Source organism: Cyprinus carpio, chromosome B5, assembly GCF_018340385.1.
Source record: "Cyprinus carpio isolate SPL01 chromosome B5, ASM1834038v1, whole genome shotgun sequence".
Classification (NCBI taxonomy): Eukaryota; Metazoa; Chordata; class Actinopteri; order Cypriniformes; family Cyprinidae; genus Cyprinus; species Cyprinus carpio.
In genome coordinates, this window is record NC_056601.1 from 2,829,395 (window position 1) to 2,849,559 (window position 20,165).

Genomic DNA, 20,165 nt, shown 5'->3' on the forward strand with positions numbered 1-20,165 from the left:
TAAAATAGACCAGGATTATGGTTGTGTTAACAATACAATTTACTAGAAGTAATTTTATATTTTTAATATTTTTTTTTTTAATTTAGCAGGAAAAATATATTTTTGATTAATTATTTAAACATGGGTACTCACCCTGTGTTTTAGTGATTATTAATAAATAATTTTTCAGAAAGACGGTTCCGTACAGCATGAAGAAGAACGTCACGTGATGACGTAACACGCGCAGCAACGTGGACGGATGAGCGGCAAAACAAACTTTCAAAGAACCGTAAGGTATTCAAAATAAAACAAACACAAATGTAGGAGAAAACCAAACGGCGAGTTCGTCTGTGTGTAGATGTGTTGCTGTTCTGTAAGAAGCAGTCAGTGACAAGGGTAAGTAACGTTAGTACAAAAAAAAAAAAAAAAAATCACGGTGACGTGTTGACAAATAACGGTATCACCTCGCGGAGAGGTTTGCAGTTAAAGCTGCATTTTTACACACATTTTATTCAAGTTTTTTTTGTTATATACATTGTTAAGATTATGAAAGTGTCATCGGGTTGAGATCCTCCCATTTTGTTGTTTATATTGAGCTGCAAAGCCACGAGACGCGAAATTATGAATCCTACTATGGCCAAGGCTTAAACTTATGAATATTAAATAGGTTGCGTGACGTTCGCTTGAATATTCATGAACTCAAGCCTTTGTCGTAGTAAGAAAGTTGAGATAAGATCACTGATCTATAATATAGAACATATATAGATCAGTGGATAAGATACAAAGCAAAAGCAGCATGGCCTAATTAATTGGCAGGGGCTATTTGCACTATTTTTTTTTTTTTTTTAGTGATATGCTATTTACACAGTGCAAATAACTATAGGTTCTATTTATGTTAAAATAGCAGGATTTTCTGCAATTTGTACTACTTATTGCAAATATTGGCAATTATCTGCACCTCAGTATTGTAGTACATTATAAAACAGTATGCAATTTTAATTTTAATTCAAATTATTAAATGGATGCCACCCTACTGGGACAATAAAGCTATAACTACCTGATACTTTATTTTCAACTTTTTGGTTATTTCCTTCATTTTCATTGAAAATAAATGCTTTTCTGGTGTGATTTGCAATTTGAAAAGGGAGAAATTGTTAGCCAAAAGGTGGAGTTAGTGTAAATAGCCTCTGCCAGCAAGGCTGGCTACTTGCACTTAGTGTAAATAGACACTCCGTAATTAATATTGATAAGCCAAAGCCAATGGGAAGGCTGCAAAGCAACGACAACATGACCTAGATTAATTATTATTCATAATCTTTGTCACTGTAAAATCCGTGAATTTGTTACCAGAACCGTTTGACAGCACCACGATGTCATTCGTCGTAATCTAGCTGTTTTAAGATGAAAACCTATTAAAATGTACATGTATTCAAATAGTTTTTTTGCAGAAATACCGAGTGTATTTGAATATTTTTATTCAGTTTTACTGGCAGAGAAATCATCTATGTCCTTGAATTTAGGTTTAAAGAGTATGTTTAGGTTATTGGTGTGACGTTTGTGTCCGGTTACACATCACACGTCTTCTGACCTTTGATGCTGTTGTTACTATATTCATAGGTTGTTTATGAGCCATTCCCTCCCCCTCATTTCTTACCATCAAGGCTGAACTTTCCCCTAGATCCCACACACACACTCACAGAGGGTCCACTCTGTAAAATGGCACTTTTGTGGCTGTCTGCTGGCCAGTTGTAAAGAGAAGAGCATTGAGTACTATGTGTACGCATTCCATTACCAGAGAAGGTCTGGACACTGACTGACCGCTTCCCTTAAAGGTTTGATCTAAACTTTTCTTGAGAACCCTGTCGGTTTTCGAAAACTTAAATGTTTTTTCTAATATTTATGTTTTACTAATATTTAGTTCAGAAGTTCTTACTGAACATGTTAATTATTAACTGTTGGCTTTGCATGTGGCCAGGTTTTTTTTTTTTTTTTTTAATGCTTGCGATTCTGTTTACATTCCTGATTGTGTGCGTAGGCATGTAGTATTTCAAAGCGTTTGAAACGGTTGCTGTGTGCACTGGACCAGTGTTATTTACATACTGTTATAATATTTATCAATATTGGCTATTATTAAAAAAAAATATTTTCAGTTTTCATTTGAATTTTGCTTAGTAATTTTTTATATGCTTATTAGGCTTTGTTTTTTAATTCTTCCTTTTAGCTTTATTTTTATTTCACTTTCAATTTTTTTGCCTCAACCTAATTATTTTTTCTTTTTTTCAGTTACTTTCCAGGAAAATATATATATATATTTTTTCATCTAATAATAATTTTTTTAATTTAATAATTGTATATTATTTTATTTCAGCTTTGTTTCAGTTAAAGAGAGTGATTTATTAATTTTAAAGTTTCCTTACGCTAATAGAACTGTTAAATATCTGCAGTTCTTCTACATGAATTAAAAGTGGTCATGAGAAACATGCGTTTCTCTGAAACTTCCCAAAGCTGAATCACAGAAATAGTTTTTTGTTTTATTTCAGCTATATATCTAATTTAGGAATTCAGTATAACCTATGAATGAATGATTCACCCTACAGCTTTTAATTTCAGACAAGAGCACATTTTGCACTGTTTTGGTTGCATCATAATATTGCACACTGATGCCATCTAGTGTTGTGCACACGTTTGATAACTTAATTGTGGCATGCTTTTTCTTTATCTTCACAGTTGAACACTTACAACACTCGGGATAAAAATAAAAGGAACCTCTTACTGTCAGCTCTTGCTCATAAAGCCCTGTTGAATGCATCATCGAGGTCCACAGGGTGAGAGAGATGCCATCACAAACGCCCACTACGGAACGTTCCGAGGAACACTCTCCTCCAATAGACCCCAAATCAGCAAGCACTACAACAGGAAATGAGGAAATTCCCCCATCAACTACTAGTGATCCCACTGACCAATCAAAAAGCACAGAAGCAGCTGTTTCCAGCACTTTTCCCATAGAAGCTAATAAGTCAGATAGGCCCAAATTTGGTTCAAGTGTTCAGGCTAAAGAGAGAATGAAGTTTATTCTGGGAGCTTCTGAGGATAATTCCTCTGATGATGAGACTTTGGTTCTGGGCCAGGCCGCCAAACCTCAGCCCAAAAGCACAGAGACACCTAACACACAACCCACCACATCATCAGAAGTGGTGCCACCCCCGAACCCATCAGCCTGTTTGAGGTGAGTATCCTTAGAGATGTTTTATGGTTGATTATGTGTGTGCGTGAGGTTTTAAGCTGTGAATGTGCTGTTGACATGACATTAAAGTTTTAAAGCTGCGCATGATGAAAAAGGGATATATATATATTATGTATATAATATGATATATATGAAATTACTTTACAGTTAAACCTGATATTATCATACCTAGTTTTCATGAGCTATGTTACAGTGACATATAGAAACATACCAAATTAACTGAATTGGAATGTGTTTGCATCTAAATGTATTTACATAATAATATTAATTGATAGTTATGTGGAATAACCTTACAGAATATTTGTCACAATGCATAATTATTTAAATAAACTAAGAAAGCAAAAGTGCAAAAATTTGAATAAATGGAAACCCCTTTTAACCTTTAATTCTTTACGTTTCTTAAAAAAAAAAAAAAAAAAAAAATCTGTTATTTGACATGAACTCAGTTCTTGAATGCAATGTGAGATTAATGCAAATAGACTAGTTCAGATTTTCCCTCCTGTGCCTCAGTATGACTGATGTAACAGTTAACTTCGCTATACCGATAGAGGGCGCTGTGCACCACATGAAAGTGTCCAATGTCAAACAGGACAGAGTTATGAACCAGAAATACAGCCATATGGTCATTCTCAGTGATCACATGACTTGCTCATGCTTGTCACCTGTTAAAGTGACATGCCGCACATTTCTGTACTATTAATGGAAGCAGTGCTCCTGATGTTGACTTTCAGAGACATTCTCATTGCGTTTCAGCATAAAAAACCTTCTCCTAGATTGTTTCCCGAGACGAAATATCCTAGACGTATATTAAGGTGTGTGTTGGGACAAGATGTTTTGATGTGGTCTCTGGCTCTTTGTGTGTGATCTGTGAAACGCTGTTGTCCTCTTCAACAAGTCACCTACTTGGGCGGACTCCCTCAGAACCAATGGACAGAGGTTGATAATACAGAGCAGGACACAAATTTTGTTTTTCCCATAATGGAAGTGAAAGTTTTCAGGCCGAAAGGTAAGGTCATTCTTTTGGTGACATTTGTCTACACAGATCTTTTCTTGTGGTGACATTTGTTGAGACAGATCTGTCTTTGGTTGTAGTGAACAATCACCTGTTACTATGTTTAGCACTTCGGCAAACTGCAATCAACAAATGAAAACTCTTTTCTCTAGCATGTTTTCAACATGGCTAGATTTATTAGCAAAAAATATTTGCACAGATTATAGGTAATAAACCTTCAGAAACGTGTTGTTTCACAGGCATTTTGCAAGGAATTGCATTTATTTGTTTGTAGAGAAACCAAAAACAATGAACATCCTTACCAGGCTCTTAGCATGTTTTTCTTAAACATGTGGTGGTGAGGTCCTCACATGGGGGAGGGGACATGAGAGGGAGAAAAGAGGAAAAGGGAGGGAACATAAAATGTGTTAGATGATGTTTTCTTCTCCTGCATTAACATTTGATACTTTGCCATGGACGGAGAAGAAGGGCAAGCACTCAACTGGTTTCAGTGCCTCAAGAGGTTGGTACCAGACCAAACATGCACCTTGTTCATTCTGTCCTCTAGAAGTGTACAGTATGTTCTTCACTAGAGTAGTACACTGGAAGTAAAAAAGGGGTGTGGTTTCTGTAGTTGTTTTTAGCAGCGTAGCATAACACAGCAGTTTGTGAGTCACAGTAGTGTTCGAATAGAGTTTTGGAATGCAGAACTTTGCAGGATTTCGCTGAAATGCACACCACAATGCAGACTTTTCAAACTGTGCGTGAAGTATTGCGTAATATAACCTGATAATGTTAACCTGTGTCTCTCTGAGTTCAAATACTTGTGTAAGCACAAAGAGCAAAGAAAAAAAGAGATCTGGATGATGGCAATGTTTGTAAGGTTCCCTGATGCTACATGCAGTTTTCAGATAACAGAAAAAACAAATGCAGCTGCTCATTGTTTGCGGGCAAAGACGCTGGATAATTGAAAACAGACATGAAGTCTCAGAACATAGCGTAATCATCAAAAGGATTTTCAGACAAGCATAATAAAAAATTTTCTCTCTCTCTCTCTCTCTCTCTCTCTGCACAAAATGAGACAATTACAAAAAATAGGTATTTTTACTAAGCATGCAGTTTTCAAGAAAATATGTTTTGGCGTGCATTAGATTGCAAAAGATTGTATGCTGCTTGGGATACGCATTACATAGGTAACATTTTTTGTTTATTTTATTTATTTAATTTTATTTTAATTTGGTATGTGTCTGTATTGGAAAATGTATTTGTTCAAGCCCAAAATCCCCTATTTTTATTAGTGGCTGTAGCCCCTATTGTATCTGTACTGATTCTTCTTCTTCTTGTCGTCCAATGGGAGTCTATGGCAGCCCTATTAATGGAACATTGAAAAATGATGAAATTTGGCACACTTGTAGTGATGGCCATGAATAGCGATCTGACCAAATTTGGGGTCTCTAAGACCAACTCTGTAGCGCCACCACCAGTTCAAATATTCAACATTGAAATGGTATTAACTCTTGAACTCCCAATTCTAGAAAAATGAAACGTAGTACACCTGATAACTCTCCTCATGCTGATCACATTGAAAATTTTACATCAAGTCTACACTCATTACAGAAGTGGCCATTTTGAAAAGTACAGTTTTGTATTTTTTTCACTACTCTTCCTTCAAATTTTGTGCAATTTTTCCAAAACTTGGCAGAGATGATCTTTGGACCGAGCTGCATAGATATATGACTGAACATAATTTTTTGACCTACCCTTTTGACCTACCTACCTTTGACCTTGAACTTAACCGAGGTCGACCCGAAATTGGTTCAGAGGCCAAACTTTGGTCAATCAAAATGAAACTTGATACACTTTATCAACAGCATGGTATGAGGATCCATGCCAAAGTTGGGAACAGCGCCACCTATGGATCATGAGATATGAAAAATTGCTATTTTGGCTCACTGCTTTTAAACAGTTAGTCAGAAAATCATGATATTGGTGTCTGAATCTGTGGATATCAATTTTGCCAGATGTGTCTGCCGTTTTGGAATTTGTTATAAATTGCTATATCTTTTAAACCATTTGACATATCTGCACAAAAATTAATAGGGATTATTAATGTATCTTTTGGGAGGTATGTGAGGTGTTTGAAAAAATTGGTAGATATTGTTGCAGAGATATAACGATTTATTTCAAAAACATAACTTTTGAGAACATTATCCAAATGATGTAGTTTTACTGTAATCTCATTCCCTGGTTTATGCCTATTCTGACGATGTCTCATTTGTCATTTTCCATGAATGTGCCGGTCAGCCATATTGAAGTAAATGAAAAACTTTTTTCGCTGCTACTTCTACAAATTTTGCCTAATTTTCTCCAAAATCTGATCATATGATCTTTGGAACGAGCTACACAAAAATTACTGAACAGATTTTTGATATTCACTACCGTTCCCGAGAATACCTCTCCAAATTACACCGTGCCTGTGTTTGTTGACTTATGCTAGTTAGCTTAGCATGCTAATTGGTTAGCATGCTAACCAGTTGCCATTCTTTCTAATGTGGCTCTTCAGCAATCAGGTTAACCGTAAGCAACATTAGTACTAAGTTAGCATAGCATGCTAATATGTCTAAAATGCTAAGTCATGCTTTTGTGAGCTCATTCACACACCTAAACTTCTCCTCTGCAGCCTGTTGAATGTGTGTCAGCTGAGTGGGTCACTCTGCTAAGACACTGACCCTGAATCTTTCATGTGCTGTTTTGATTACTTTATTATCCAGATCCGCATTGTGCAAATCTTTTTTGCTCCTGGATTAGAAATAAATGTTTTAATCCATGCTGTGTTCATTTTCATTTGAACTTCTGTTCATTCTCAGTTTGTTCTCAGCTATACTTTTAAACCAGCTTATTTTCATGTTCATTCAATTTCTGCTGTTTTTGATCCTCGTTCAAGGGCTTGGCCCCATATCGCTGCTTGCAGCTATATTATTTAGATTACTTTTGCCATCATTTAACACACTCTTAAATTTAAACTTAAAAACAGCTGTAATTTAATAACAGTTAAATGTTATCTTTTCAGCAAATGAATATCCATTTTTTATTGTATACATATGTTTTGATCCCTAAATTTCAAACTATTTAAAATAATTAAAATGATTTTAATGTTTTATTTTTTTTTTATTTTGGTATATTTATAATTTTAATTTTTTTTATTGGTTTTTATTTTTTTATTTTTAATTTGTTAATATTAATATTGATATTGTGTTAATAGAATAGAATGGTGTGAGTCAGTGTTACAAAAGTAACATGCTTTGCCTTGAATAATGGGTGTTTTTTTCAAGTGACACATTTAAAAGATAATAGTCAGCATCTCAGAGTGTTGTTTCCACTGATGACTGCAGAAAATGAAGTGTGATCCTGCAGGTGATCCACAAGTTTAATAGTTGACAGTGTTGTAAGCTGTATATCCCTTGTTTGTCTTCTCCATTCTCCCTTTACTGTACATTAATTGCATTACATTTACATTTGCATAAAGACATGAGTCTGAAACTTAAAGTGTAAACTCTTTCTACAGTTCAGGGGCAAGTTAAGCGTTAGTCAGTACTGTCTCTAGCATACAGTATATGATAACACATTAAGCTTTGATTGGCTGATGTGCTTGTGTGAGCATTTATATTATAGCACACTTTGACACAGGTGGAGAGTACAGAGGCCAGATCAGTAGAGGAAACATTTTTCACACGGACAGATCAAGTTGACTTCAAGAAGTCATGCTGATATGATGGATTCTTGCCTCGTATGTTTGTTTTTGTAACATTTAGTGTGCTTATATTGGCTAAAATGCGGCTTTGTTGGTGTTTCTCATGAAGGATTACGTAAAACGTTTCTGTAACAGCAGTTTCCACATGTTATTTGTTATTGAAGCCCTACCCAGCTTCCTTTTTTAGATGTATTGTACATGTTTAAATAATTAAATGATGTTTTTTGCCTGTAGGCCTAGCATGTCAGGCCCTCATCTGCTGAAAAAGGGCAAAGAACACAGGAAGATGGACGTGCACAGAGATTTCACTGTTGCCTCCCCAGCGGAGTTTGTCACTCGCTTTGGAGGAAACCGCATTATAGACAAGGTTAGAGTCATGCCTTTATGTATAGGCCTATGTTGTTTTACTTCATTTTCAGTTGTAAAAAAGGGTTTAATATATCTCTCTCATCTTAGGTGTTGATTGCTAATAATGGCATTGCTGCAGTTAAATGCATGCGTTCAATTCGACGCTGGTCCTATGAAATGTTCCGTAATGAGAGAATCATTCGCTTTGTGGTGATGGTCACACCTGAAGACTTGAAAGCCAATGCAGGTCAACAGACAAGAAAAAAGATTGTTCAACCTGAAACGCAACTTTATTTGTATATGCACTTTGTGACCCTGGACCACAAAACCTTTAAGTCTTAAGTCTCAGTTTTTCGAAACTGAGATTTATACATCATCTGAAAGCTGAATAAATAAGTTTTCCATTTATGTATAGTTTATTAGGATCGGGCAATATTTGGCCGAGATACAACTATTTGAAAATCTGGAATCTGAGGGTGCAAAAAAATCAAAATACTTAGAAAATCACCTTTGAAGTTGTCCAAATGAATTCTTAATGCATATTACTAATTAAGTTTTGATATATTTACAGTAGGAAATTTACAAAATATCTTCATGGAACATGATCTTAATTTAATCTCCTAATGATTTTTGGCATAAAAGAAAAATCTATAATTTTGACCCATAAAATGTATTTTTTGCTATTGCTACAAATATACCCCAGCGACTTAAGACTGGTTTTGTGCTCCAGGGTCGCATTTTATGTTATTTAATTACATTTATTTTTCATTTAAATTTGTATTTTTTTAGTTATTATTTAAGTTTATCTCATATTTTATTACATAAACCATTGGTTCTAGGCATTCATTTTCAGTTTTGGTTTATTTTAGAAATTATATCTAAATTTCACACTTTTTTTCCCTCCAGAATACATTAAAATGGCTGATCACTATGTGCCAGTCCCTGGTGGCCCAAATAATAACAACTATGCCAATGTTGAGATGATTGTGGATATAGCCAAAAGGATTCCAGTGCAGGTACAGCCTGTCCAATATCTGTTGCAGAGATGTGTATTTTCCATCATTATTAATGATGGTCTTGTTGTCTTATAAGCGGTTTGGGCTGGATGGGGTCACGCTTCTGAGAACCCCAAACTACCAGAGCTTCTTCATAAATCAGGGATATCTTTCCTAGGTATTTCATCTGATCATCTAAGACCTGTTTAGACAGCTTAGCCTTGCTAGTTGAGGAGAAAGGGTGTTGATGGGGTTGTCTTTTTTTTTTTTTCAGGACCTTCCAGTAAAGCCATGTGGGCATTAGGAGACAAGGTGGCATCTTCCATCGTTGCTCAGAGCGCAGAAATCCCCACCCTGCCCTGGAGTGGATTTGGTGAGAGATCCCGTTCATGACGTGAGCTGTTGCTAGTGTGACGTCTTCATCCATCTTTCTTTATCTTTTTTTTTCAGGTCTAAGGGTTGAATGGGCAGAAGAAGAACAAAGGCATGGCCGTGTGATCAGTGTTCCACCTGAACTTTATGTGCAGGGCTGTGTTAAAGATGTAGACGAGGGTCTAGCGGTGAGTTTTCACTGCAGAATCAGACTGTGACATCGCTGTTACAGTTTTGATTTAGTTTGCTGCTAATTTACTGTTTTCTTGTGGTTAGAGTGCAGAAAAGATTGGCTACCCTGTGGTAATCAAAGCTTCAGAGGGAGGTGGAGGGAAAGGCATTAGAAAAGTGGACAGTTCCGAAGACTTTCCCAGCTTTTTCAGACAGGTGCTTTGATGCAACTTCATTATTTTGTGTAGTTCTAGGTTTGGTTTTGTTACACAGTGTCACGGTGTGTTTGTTCTTCAATACAGGTGCAGGCTGAGGTGCCGGGATCACCTATTTTCATCATGCAGCTAGCCGAACATGCACGTCACCTGGAGGTGCAGATCCTGGCTGACCAGTACGGTAACGCTATCTCTCTGTTCGGCCGAGACTGTTCCATCCAGCGCCGCCACCAAAAGATCATAGAAGAAGCTCCTGCTACCATTGTCTCCACCACCACTTTTGAGAAAATGGAGAGGGTGAGGCACAAATCTATGAATATTTTCTGGCCATGTTGCCTTTGGCCATTAATAAGCTCTTAAATTGGGCTGTAAAGTTCACACAGCTGGTTTGTAACTAACTCTGTATTTTATTTGGTTGCACCATTTGTTCTTAAAGGGATACTCCATCCCAAAATGAAAATTTTGTCATTAATCACTTACCCCCATGTCGTTCCAAACCCGTAAAAGCTTTGTTCGTCTTCGGAACACAATTTAAGATATTTTGGATGAAAACAAGGAGGCTTGAGACTGTCTCATAGACTGCCAAATAAATAATAGTGTCAAGGTCCAGGAAAGTATGAAATCCCTTTAAGGCAGAATGTAGCTAATAGTTTGTAGGTTCTCTGTAAAGTAATGCACAGTTGATCCAAGGACAGCCTTCAAATTTGTGCACAGACGTATACTTGCAGACAACATTCAGATATACATTCTGATACAAAAAAATTACATTTATTCATTATGATTGATTTTATTTGACATGCACAACACGGATCGATGCACACCTAGCTGCTCTATTTAGATTAGGTTTGTGTTAGAGTTTTAATGAAAGTTCATGATATTTTTGTGCATTTAATATTTTTTTTTCCAGCCTTTGGTTTTGGGAACTGTTCCACAATTGTGTGGATATTGGCTTGCACAATTTATTTTCTGCTCTGTGTGTCAGTATGCAGTGCGTCTGGCAAAAATGGTGGGCTATGTAAGTGCTGGTACAGTGGAGTATCTGTTCACTGAGGATGGAAGTTTCTACTTCCTGGAGCTGAATCCACGGCTACAGGTGGAACACCCCTGCACTGAGATGATTGCTGACGTCAACCTTCCTGCTGCACAGCTACAGGTAAGTAGCATAGTGAAGTTTTGAGATTCTCACTGCAAAGCAACAGGACCGACCCGTATTTCCCTAATTTGTTTCATATTTTGGGGGAAGTCATGGCCTAATGGTTAGAGAGTCGGACTCCCAATCGAAGGGTTGTGAGTTCAAGTCTCGGGCCGGCAGGAATTGTGGGTGGGGGGAGTGCATGTACAGTTCTCTCTCCACCTTCAATAGCATGACTTAGGTGCCCTTGAGCAAGGCATCGAACCCCCAACTGCTCCCCGGGCGCCGCAGCATAAAATGGCTGCCCACTGCTCCGGGTGTGTGTTCACAGTTTGTGTGTGTGTTCACTGCTCTGTGTGTGTGCACTTCGGATGGGTTAAATGCAGAGCACGAATTCCGAGTATGGGTCACCATACTTGGCTGAATGTCACGTCACTTTCACTTTCACTTTTTTTTGTTATTGTTGTTAACTCCCAAATGCTGATCATAAACTCCTGGTACCTTCTTTCTGTAGATAGCGATGGGGATCCCTCTTTACAGAATTAAGGATATCCGTGTCCTGTTTGGCGAAGCTCCGTGGGGAGACACACCTATTAACTTTGAATCTCCAGAATGCATCCCCTGTCCACGGGGACATGTCATAGCTGCACGCATCACCAGTGAGAACCCAGATGAAGTGAGCAGGTTTCAACATTGATAATAATAATTAGAAATATTGGTAACACTTTATGTAAAGCCTTTATGTATAACGCATTATAAAAGTAGTTGTAATGCATTAATTATGCCTTGTAGTGCACCTTAAAATGCATTGTGCAATCTCATGAATAATTGTAACCACAGTAAATACATTATAACACTTATAAATTAATTTTTACGCTATGCATTTTAAATTCAGTTATAATTATTTACGACAGGATATAATGTATGACGACACACATTATGAATAATTATAATACCCTAGCAACCATTTTTAATTCATTATACGTAAGTGAAGTGTTACAGAAATGTTTTCTAAGCAGCAAAATCAGCATATTACATTTCTGCAGCTGGAAAAATCAGTGTAGCCATCACAGGAATGTATTGCATTTAAAATGGAAAGTTATTTTGAATTGTAATATTTCACAGTATTACTGTTCACGCTATTTTTGACCAAATAAATGCATCCATGGTGAGCTTCAGGGACTTGCAAAATTGTTCGTTTTTTGTATGCTCGGTCTTATTTGTATGCATGTATCTTCCAAAGTTGTCTAATAATGTAAATAGATTGCATGTCTGAATTAATTCACTAGTATCATTTTAGTTACTCCTGGTTAATTACAGTATCTGTTAAGTATTTTTAAAAGCTTAGTATTAATGCACTAGTCTTTGAAGGCTACTTAGCAGTTTATTGCCTGATTCATTTATTTAACATTTTTGTCCTCACAAGGGCTTTAAACCAAGCTCAGGCACAGTTCAGGAGCTCAACTTCCGCAGCAGTAAAAATGTGTGGGGTTACTTCAGTGTAGGAGCGACCGGAGGCCTACACGAGTTTGCAGACTCTCAGTTTGGACATTGTTTCTCCTGGGGTGAGAACCGAGAAGAGGCAATCTCGTGAGTTCCTGGAGACTAGCAGTAGATACTTGAATGAAGTCTTTAATGCTTTAAAGGCACCAATGGCTTTGTCTTTGTTCCTATGGCCTGCAGAAACATGGTGGTAGCCATGAAGGAGCTGTCAATCAGAGGAGATTTTAGGACCACAGTGGAGTATCTCATCAAGCTACTAGAGACGGAGAGTTTTAGGAACAATGACATTGATACTGGCTGGCTAGATCACCTTATTGCAGAGAAAGTGCAGGTAAGACCCAAACCTGGGAAGAGAACTGTCCCAAATCAAGACTCTGTTCTATTTTCCTCTCATGCAAAATAAGCTTTGAAGCCATTTAAAGTAAAGTGACATTTGTTTTACTGTATGTTTCTTTTAGGTGGAGAGGCCAGACACCATGTTAGGTGTGGTATGCGGTGCTCTACAAGTGGCTGATGCAAGTTTTAGAGAGAGCATGTCTGACTTCCTGCATTCACTGGAGAGGTATTTCCACTACGAGGGCACTCCAGCATCTCAGGCATTGAAAACCCAAAGAAACAACTGTAATGTTTCAGCATTCTGTGTTTGAATGTACTTCTGGATGTTTCAGGGGTCAGGTGTTGCCTGCTGCTAGTCTCGTCAACACAGTCAATGTTGATCTAATCTATGATGGAGTCAAATACTGCCTACAGGTAACATATAATAAAACACTAGAATCCCTTCGATCATCTTTTGATTCATGACTAACAAACGTGAATGTGTGTGTTTGTGTCTGTGGGACAGGTTGCTCGCCAGTCACCCACCACGTATGTTATCATAATGAATGATTCCGATATTGAAGTTGATGTCCATAGACTCAGTGATGGCGGTCTACTACTTTCCTATGGTGGCAGCAGCTACACAACCTACATGAAAGAGGAGATTGACAGGTTAGAGAAGAGGAGGTTTTGTGCTGTGTACTTTCATATGTACCAGCTGATGTTTATTTGGTCTTTTGTCATATGATGTGTAGCTACCGCATCACAGTGGGCAACAAAACGTGTGTGTTTGAGAAAGAGCGAGACCCTACGGTGCTCAGGTCACCCTCTGCTGGCAAGCTGTTGCAATATGTAGTTGCTGATGGTTCTCATGTTCTGGCCACCCAGCCTTATGCTGAAATTGAGGTAAAGATGAAGCATTTTACATTTCTGGGTAGAAATTTCTCTTTACAGAATGCACTTTTTCAGTTGCTTATTAGAGTGGTTGTTTACTTTTGCCATCTTTTTACAGGTCATGAAGATGGTGATGCCCCTGCATGTCCAGCATTCAGGTTGCATTCACTTTTTAAAAAGACCAGGAACAGTATTAGAGCCTGGGTGTGTAGTGGCCCGAATGGACCTGGATGACCCCAGCTGTATTCATGCGGTGATTCGTCTATAATTTCTCCTCACAAGATTAAGCACATGATCAAATCCACTTACTGTTTAGTACTGTTTACATTTAATCATTTAGCAGATGCTTTTATCCAAAACAATAGAAGCAATCAAACCAAGAAAAGAACAAAAATATGTAAGTGCTGTGCACTTTTTTTTATAATAAATAAAAAGAAAACAAGTAGATGGGATAGAAATAGAACAGAGAGTGCTAGTGTTAAGAGTGATAAATGTTGAAAATGTCATAGTCCCATTTAGCTGGTTGGCCCAAAGATGTATTGGGACAGTAGGGCTGTGCAAAAAATCGAATACGATTTTCATGCGCATCTCTTCAGTAAAGACGCTCCTGTAATTAGTAGTATATCTCCAGCACGTGCGTTAAGATCAGGGTTGCCAGGTTTTCACAACAAATCCTGCCCAGTTGCTTTTTAAAACTAGTCCAAAACTAGCACAATCGCTTTTCCAGGAGGTTCCCCGATAAAAATTGCATCCCGGGGTTAAAATATAAGTTTTTGTCAGGGTTGCCCTGGTAATATTCACATTTTAGGGGCTAAATATCACGTTATTGGTATTGGGGTCGCTTCAAACCCGCGGACATGAAAAACAGCCACAGACTTGGTAACACTGGTTCAGGTGGAGCGGCATTTTACTACACAGAGCCGTAGTCCACCGACAAGCTACACAAAATCGCTTTCAAAATCGAGAAAGAATCGCCTGCGATTTTAAAATCGATTTTGTGTAGATTGTCAGTGAATTACGGCTCTGTGTAGTAAATGCCAACCAGTGTTGCCAAGTCTGCGGTTGTTTTTCATGTTCGCGGGTTGAAGCGACCCCAATACCAATAATGTGATATTTAGCTCCTAAAATGTGAATATTACCAGGGCAACCCTGACAAAAAACTTATATTTTAACCCCGGGATGCAATTTTTATCGGGGAACCTCCTGGAAACGCGATTGTGTTAGTTTTGGACTAGTTTTGAGAAGCAACTGGGCAGGATTTGTTGTGAAAACCTGGCAACCCTGATCTGAACGCACGTGCTGGAGATATACTACTAATTACAGGAGCGTCGTTACTGAAGAGATGCGCATTAAAATCGTATTCGATTTTTTGCACAGCCCTATGGGACAGTTTGACTACCCTTAAAGGAGCTGAGTGGTTGAACTAGGCATTGCAAATTCAGTCCAAATTCAATATAGTCCATTATTCAAAATATTGGAGAGGGTTTTTTTTATCCGGCCCCTCCTACTCAGACTTGACATAGATGCATGTTGCCAGATTGACGACACAAAAAGGAACGAGCGGACTTGATGATGAATGAAATGAAATACACTGTGTTTTCCGTCAACTGGCAACCCGAAATACCGCAATACAATTGGGTAAACTGGCAGTGGGAGGGTTTCACAAACCAAAACAAAGATCGACATTACGGCTCGGAACACACATTTTCAAAGGAGAATAACTGACTGTAGCATTGTTTTTCAGATAAACAAGTGTTACTTAGCATGTTTTTTAAATATCTGCAAACATATTATGGTATTTTTATGCTTCAGTAGAGTCAAAATCTTACATACAGCACCTTTAAAAATGAACTGTATGAATGTTATTGCTGTATATAAGAAATTATTGCGAAGTGACAATTATTGCAAAGAAAAAGTGTGCCCAAGCACACTTTTCAAGCAATATAATATATATGATAAACTGTTCTCAGTGAAGAGTATTTTGATTCCTACTGGTTGTCAGATGTTAGTGCATCATGTTCATAATTAATGTGATGAACTATTCCTGTGAGGAACTGACTTGATAAAAATCACCTTGAAATCAGCTTGTTAAAAGTAAAAAAGAAAATTGAAGTCAGTCCTGGGAAAAGATGTACAGTAGCATAATTTGGTTTGATATCTAATGCATTCTTGAATGTAATGTTTAGTGTGTAATGTTAAGAATGTAATGTTTTAGTGTCCAAATAATTTTTGGGGCCACAGTTTTTGCTTTTTACCAGTGTCATTTATAGTCGTACTGCCATCTGTGTTGAGAAATTTTAATTCTCAGACTACTTCATCAGGTAAAGCCGAATACAGAGCCATTACCATCCCAGGAGCCTTTACCTGCTGCAGGGGAGAGGCTTCACCAAGTGTTCCACAGTGTTCTGGAGAACCTAGTGAAAATTATGGATGGATACTGTCTACCGGAGCCATACTTCAGTCAAAAAGTCAGAACACTAATCCACTGATCAGACTCAAAGTAGCATGAAATCAGTGTTCAGTTTGGTCTGCTAACTATCGATATGCCGTTGCAGCTGAAGAAGTGGATCGACACGCTGATGAAGACTCTTCGGGATCCATCTCTACCTCTTCTTGAACTACAGGAGATCATGACCAGCGTGGCAGGGCGTATACCAGTTACCGTGGAGAAGGCAATTCGAAAGGTCATGGCACAGTACGCCAGTAACATTACCTCTGTGCTCTGTCAGTTCCCCAGCCAAAGGGTGAGTGATGAAATTAATATACTTATCTGGAACATAGATTGTGCTCATATCTCTAGACAGAGTCAAGTGTAACTTGAAATAAGCACATTTAGTTGATACCATTTTATATTACTTGACAGATTCTCTTTGCAAAGATACTGTGTATAATATAAGTTCTCGGGGCATAAACAGTTGTAATCAGTTTTTAATCAACACTTCCAGATAGCAAACATACTTGACAGCCATGCTGCTACACTTCAGAGGAAAGCTGACCGAGAGGTTTTCTTCATGAACACTCAAAGCATTGTGCAACTGGTGCAAAGGTGAGAATTGCCTGATGACTCGCTCAAGCTGATAACATAATAGATTCTATCTTAGCTGTTATCGTAAGATACCCAAAGACTTCTCTGTTAACTAGGAAATGCCACTATACACCTGTTTTTAATCATTTTAGGTACCGAAGTGGCATCAGGGGGTATATGAAATCAGTTGTGCTGGATCTTCTGAGACGGTACCTTCAGGTGGAGATGCAGTTTCAGCAGGGTATATGTCCCGGTGTAATCTTGATACTACTGTCACAGAAGAGAAAACAGAAGATGATTTCAGAAGTTTTACCTTTTTTTTTAAATATATCTGGAAAAAGTTAGATAAAGGACATAAACCTGAAAATGGTTTGTTTTAACAGTATAATTTTCTCATTCTTATGACAGCTCATTATGATAAATGTGTCATCAACCTAAGAGAGCAGTACAAGCCAGACATGACTCCAGTACTGGAGTGCATCTTCTCCCATGCTCAGGTCTCTAAGAAGAACGTCCTAGTCACCATGCTCATAGTAAGATCCTTTCTGAAATACTTAACAGTGCTTATTAATTTAATTGTATGTTGATTCCACTCAGTTATTATGAAAATAGCAACAGAATGTTTAAGTAGGAGTAACATGTAGTTTGACTTCATTGATGCATCTTGTGCTCATTTAAATTATAATGCAACATTTCTTTCAGGACCAGCTCTGTGGCCGGGACCCGACTCTTGCTGATGAGCTCATGGCCATTTTAAATGAGCTCACACAACTCAGTAAAGTGGAAAACTCTAAAGTAGCGCTTCGGGCCAGACAGGTATGAACCTCAAGGGTTGTGATCTTTGAACTCCAGCACACGTGTTAATGTGTATTCAAAATAGCATACTGTACTGTACTATTTTATCAGTAAAGTGTTTTCAACTTTGATAATGTGACACTGAAAATAGTGAACTGCTATCTTAAATTGTAATACTTCACAATATTCCCAGTTTTACTGTATGTTTACTGTATGCAGCCTCGGTGAGCCTTCTTTCAAAAAAAAAAAAAAAAAAATCTTACTGGAACACTGATAGTGTATAATGTGTAAAGTATGCACAAAGGATGACCTATAACATTTTTTTTCTAAAATAATACTGTATCCCTTTCCTTTCCATTATAGCATCGCATCTCTTTTTGACTATATGATTGGACAGGCAAAAGTTACATTTTACCCAAAAAAGCTAAATTTTGTGAAAACAGAACATCACACTCTAAATAAAACATTGAATATTGTATATTCATGTGACAACAAAATAGCATACGTATTTATAATGCTTATTATTTAGAAAAAATGCATTTAAAAAAAATGGCAGGGTACAGTATACACAACACATTATGCACTAATCAGTAACAAAAAAATATGTTATGCATGTTATAAATATTTGTTCAATAACTACTCTCTATGTTTCTTCAGGTGTTGATTGCCTCTCATCTGCCCTCATATGAACTCAGACATAACCAGGTGGAATCCATCTTTTTATCAGCTATTGATATGTATGGGCATCAGTTCTGTCCTGAGAACCTCAAGGTAAAGCATCAGCGATTCTTTTGTCTTTACCGCTTTAACACTTTTATATATTTGGTTATCTAAATCCTGCATTTGCAGAAACTCATCCTGTCTGAAACCTCCATCTTCGACGTCTTGCCCAGTTTCTTCTACCACAACAACCGGGTGGTTTGCATGGCTGCCTTAGAGGTCAGTTAAAGCTTGAGCTTTTCTTCCCAAATGTTAGTGGTATGCAGTCAGGCCTTTCCAGTGTATTTGTGTGGGAATTCCTTAGGTATACGTACGGAGGGGATATATAGCGTATGAGCTAAACAGCCTTCAGCATCATCAGCTGCAGGATGGAACATGTGCAGTGGATTTCCAGTTCATGTTACCATCATCCCACCCTAACAGGTACAGCAGCAACCACATGTGGATTCTTTATATACTGACAAATACGATCCAGATACTGAAATCTCCGGTGTACTCCCATGACTTCAAAATATTCATTTATTTTTGTTTATAGAATATAGCTTTTTGCTATGATCTTTATGAATGGTAGTTAATGAACTGAGCTGTGGTGCTTAACAGGCCACACTGTTCATGTAATAGAATAACAATAAAATTTAACCTGGATGTATAGTACAAGTTTTCTAGTCTGAATGTTTCTGTATGATCCCCTGTAACATTTATTCTCCTATTTTGACATTGTTTTCTGTGTATCTCTCCTCTGAAAGAGATCCTTACTCCTCATTGAGCCAGTCCGTGCCCAAACCCACGTAATACGCTCTATATTTTTTAGCATCTATTTAATGAAGTAATATATAACAGAGTGCACAAAAACAGATTCTTTCTTACCCTCCTAACTTCCCACTTTGGTGTAAAGCCTGGTTTGGGTTTCCTTTTACTAAGCTATACTGGGAGATGGTATTGAGCACAGCACAGGGGCAAATGGATTTCACACCATCACGCTGGGGTGATTGATCAACTTGTTTTGAGTAAGAAAGAAAAAGGTACATAAGTGATTAGATTGCACTTAGTTTTACACATAATCATAGGTTTTAATGCTTTAAAATAGACACTGAATCATTTGCTTTCTTTGTACTGTATATATAAGTCGACATGAAATCAAAATTGACCCTGTTTACTTTGCTACACATTCCTGGCTTCATACGTGAATGATTCATCAAAAATTTTGTCTTTTTGTTTTGTCATCTTTCATCAAAATTATAGTAATCAGAAATCACATTATGGAAGTAAAATGGGTTGTGAACACCTTTTCATGTTGATTTTAAATATTAAAGCATCAAAACAAAATCTTTATAGAAATGTTTACATTTCTTCAGAAGTCAAAGAAATAATTTTCTTTAAGTCAAAGCAGATTGGTCAATCACACTGAATCATGTTATAGGGAAAGTTCACCCAAAAATGAACCCTTTGTCATCATTTACTCACCTTCATGTTGTTCCAAACCTATATGAGTTTCTTTCTTATGTTAAACATAAAAGAAGATATTTTGAAGAATGCTTGTAAGCAAAGAGTTGATGGTCCCCATTGGCTTGCATAGATTCTTTTCTTATTATGGAAGTCAATACAACTGTTTGATTCTTCAAAATATCTTGTTTTGTGTTCAGCATAAGAAAGAAATGTATACAGGTTGGGAACGACATGAGGGTGAGAGTAAATGATGACAAAATAAAACTATT

At 37.3% G+C, this 20,165-nt stretch overlaps 1 protein-coding gene across 1 annotated transcript in view; it reads left to right on the forward strand.

Moving 5' to 3' along the window:
• Positions 1-242: 242 nt before the first annotated feature.
• LOC109092869 (acetyl-CoA carboxylase) overlaps positions 243-20,165 on the forward strand; it is a 32,354-nt gene continuing 12,431 nt past the window's right edge. The window contains 29 exon segments of the mRNA XM_042723589.1: positions 243-375; positions 1,658-1,811; positions 2,707-3,205; positions 8,200-8,332; positions 8,422-8,560; positions 9,220-9,329; positions 9,405-9,486; positions 9,583-9,681; positions 9,759-9,868; positions 9,957-10,067; positions 10,154-10,363; positions 11,049-11,219; positions 11,713-11,874; positions 12,625-12,788; positions 12,882-13,032; positions 13,160-13,263; positions 13,370-13,451; positions 13,543-13,688; positions 13,772-13,922; positions 14,029-14,163; positions 16,232-16,378; positions 16,466-16,654; positions 16,856-16,956; positions 17,088-17,176; positions 17,344-17,468; positions 17,638-17,751; positions 18,388-18,501; positions 18,580-18,669; positions 18,755-18,873. Of these exon segments, the coding sequence (XP_042579523.1) occupies positions 2,814-3,205; positions 8,200-8,332; positions 8,422-8,560; positions 9,220-9,329; positions 9,405-9,486; positions 9,583-9,681; positions 9,759-9,868; positions 9,957-10,067; positions 10,154-10,363; positions 11,049-11,219; positions 11,713-11,874; positions 12,625-12,788; positions 12,882-13,032; positions 13,160-13,263; positions 13,370-13,451; positions 13,543-13,688; positions 13,772-13,922; positions 14,029-14,163; positions 16,232-16,378; positions 16,466-16,654; positions 16,856-16,956; positions 17,088-17,176; positions 17,344-17,468; positions 17,638-17,751; positions 18,388-18,501; positions 18,580-18,669; positions 18,755-18,873 (3,740 nt within the window). The 5' untranslated portion in view covers positions 243-375; positions 1,658-1,811; positions 2,707-2,813.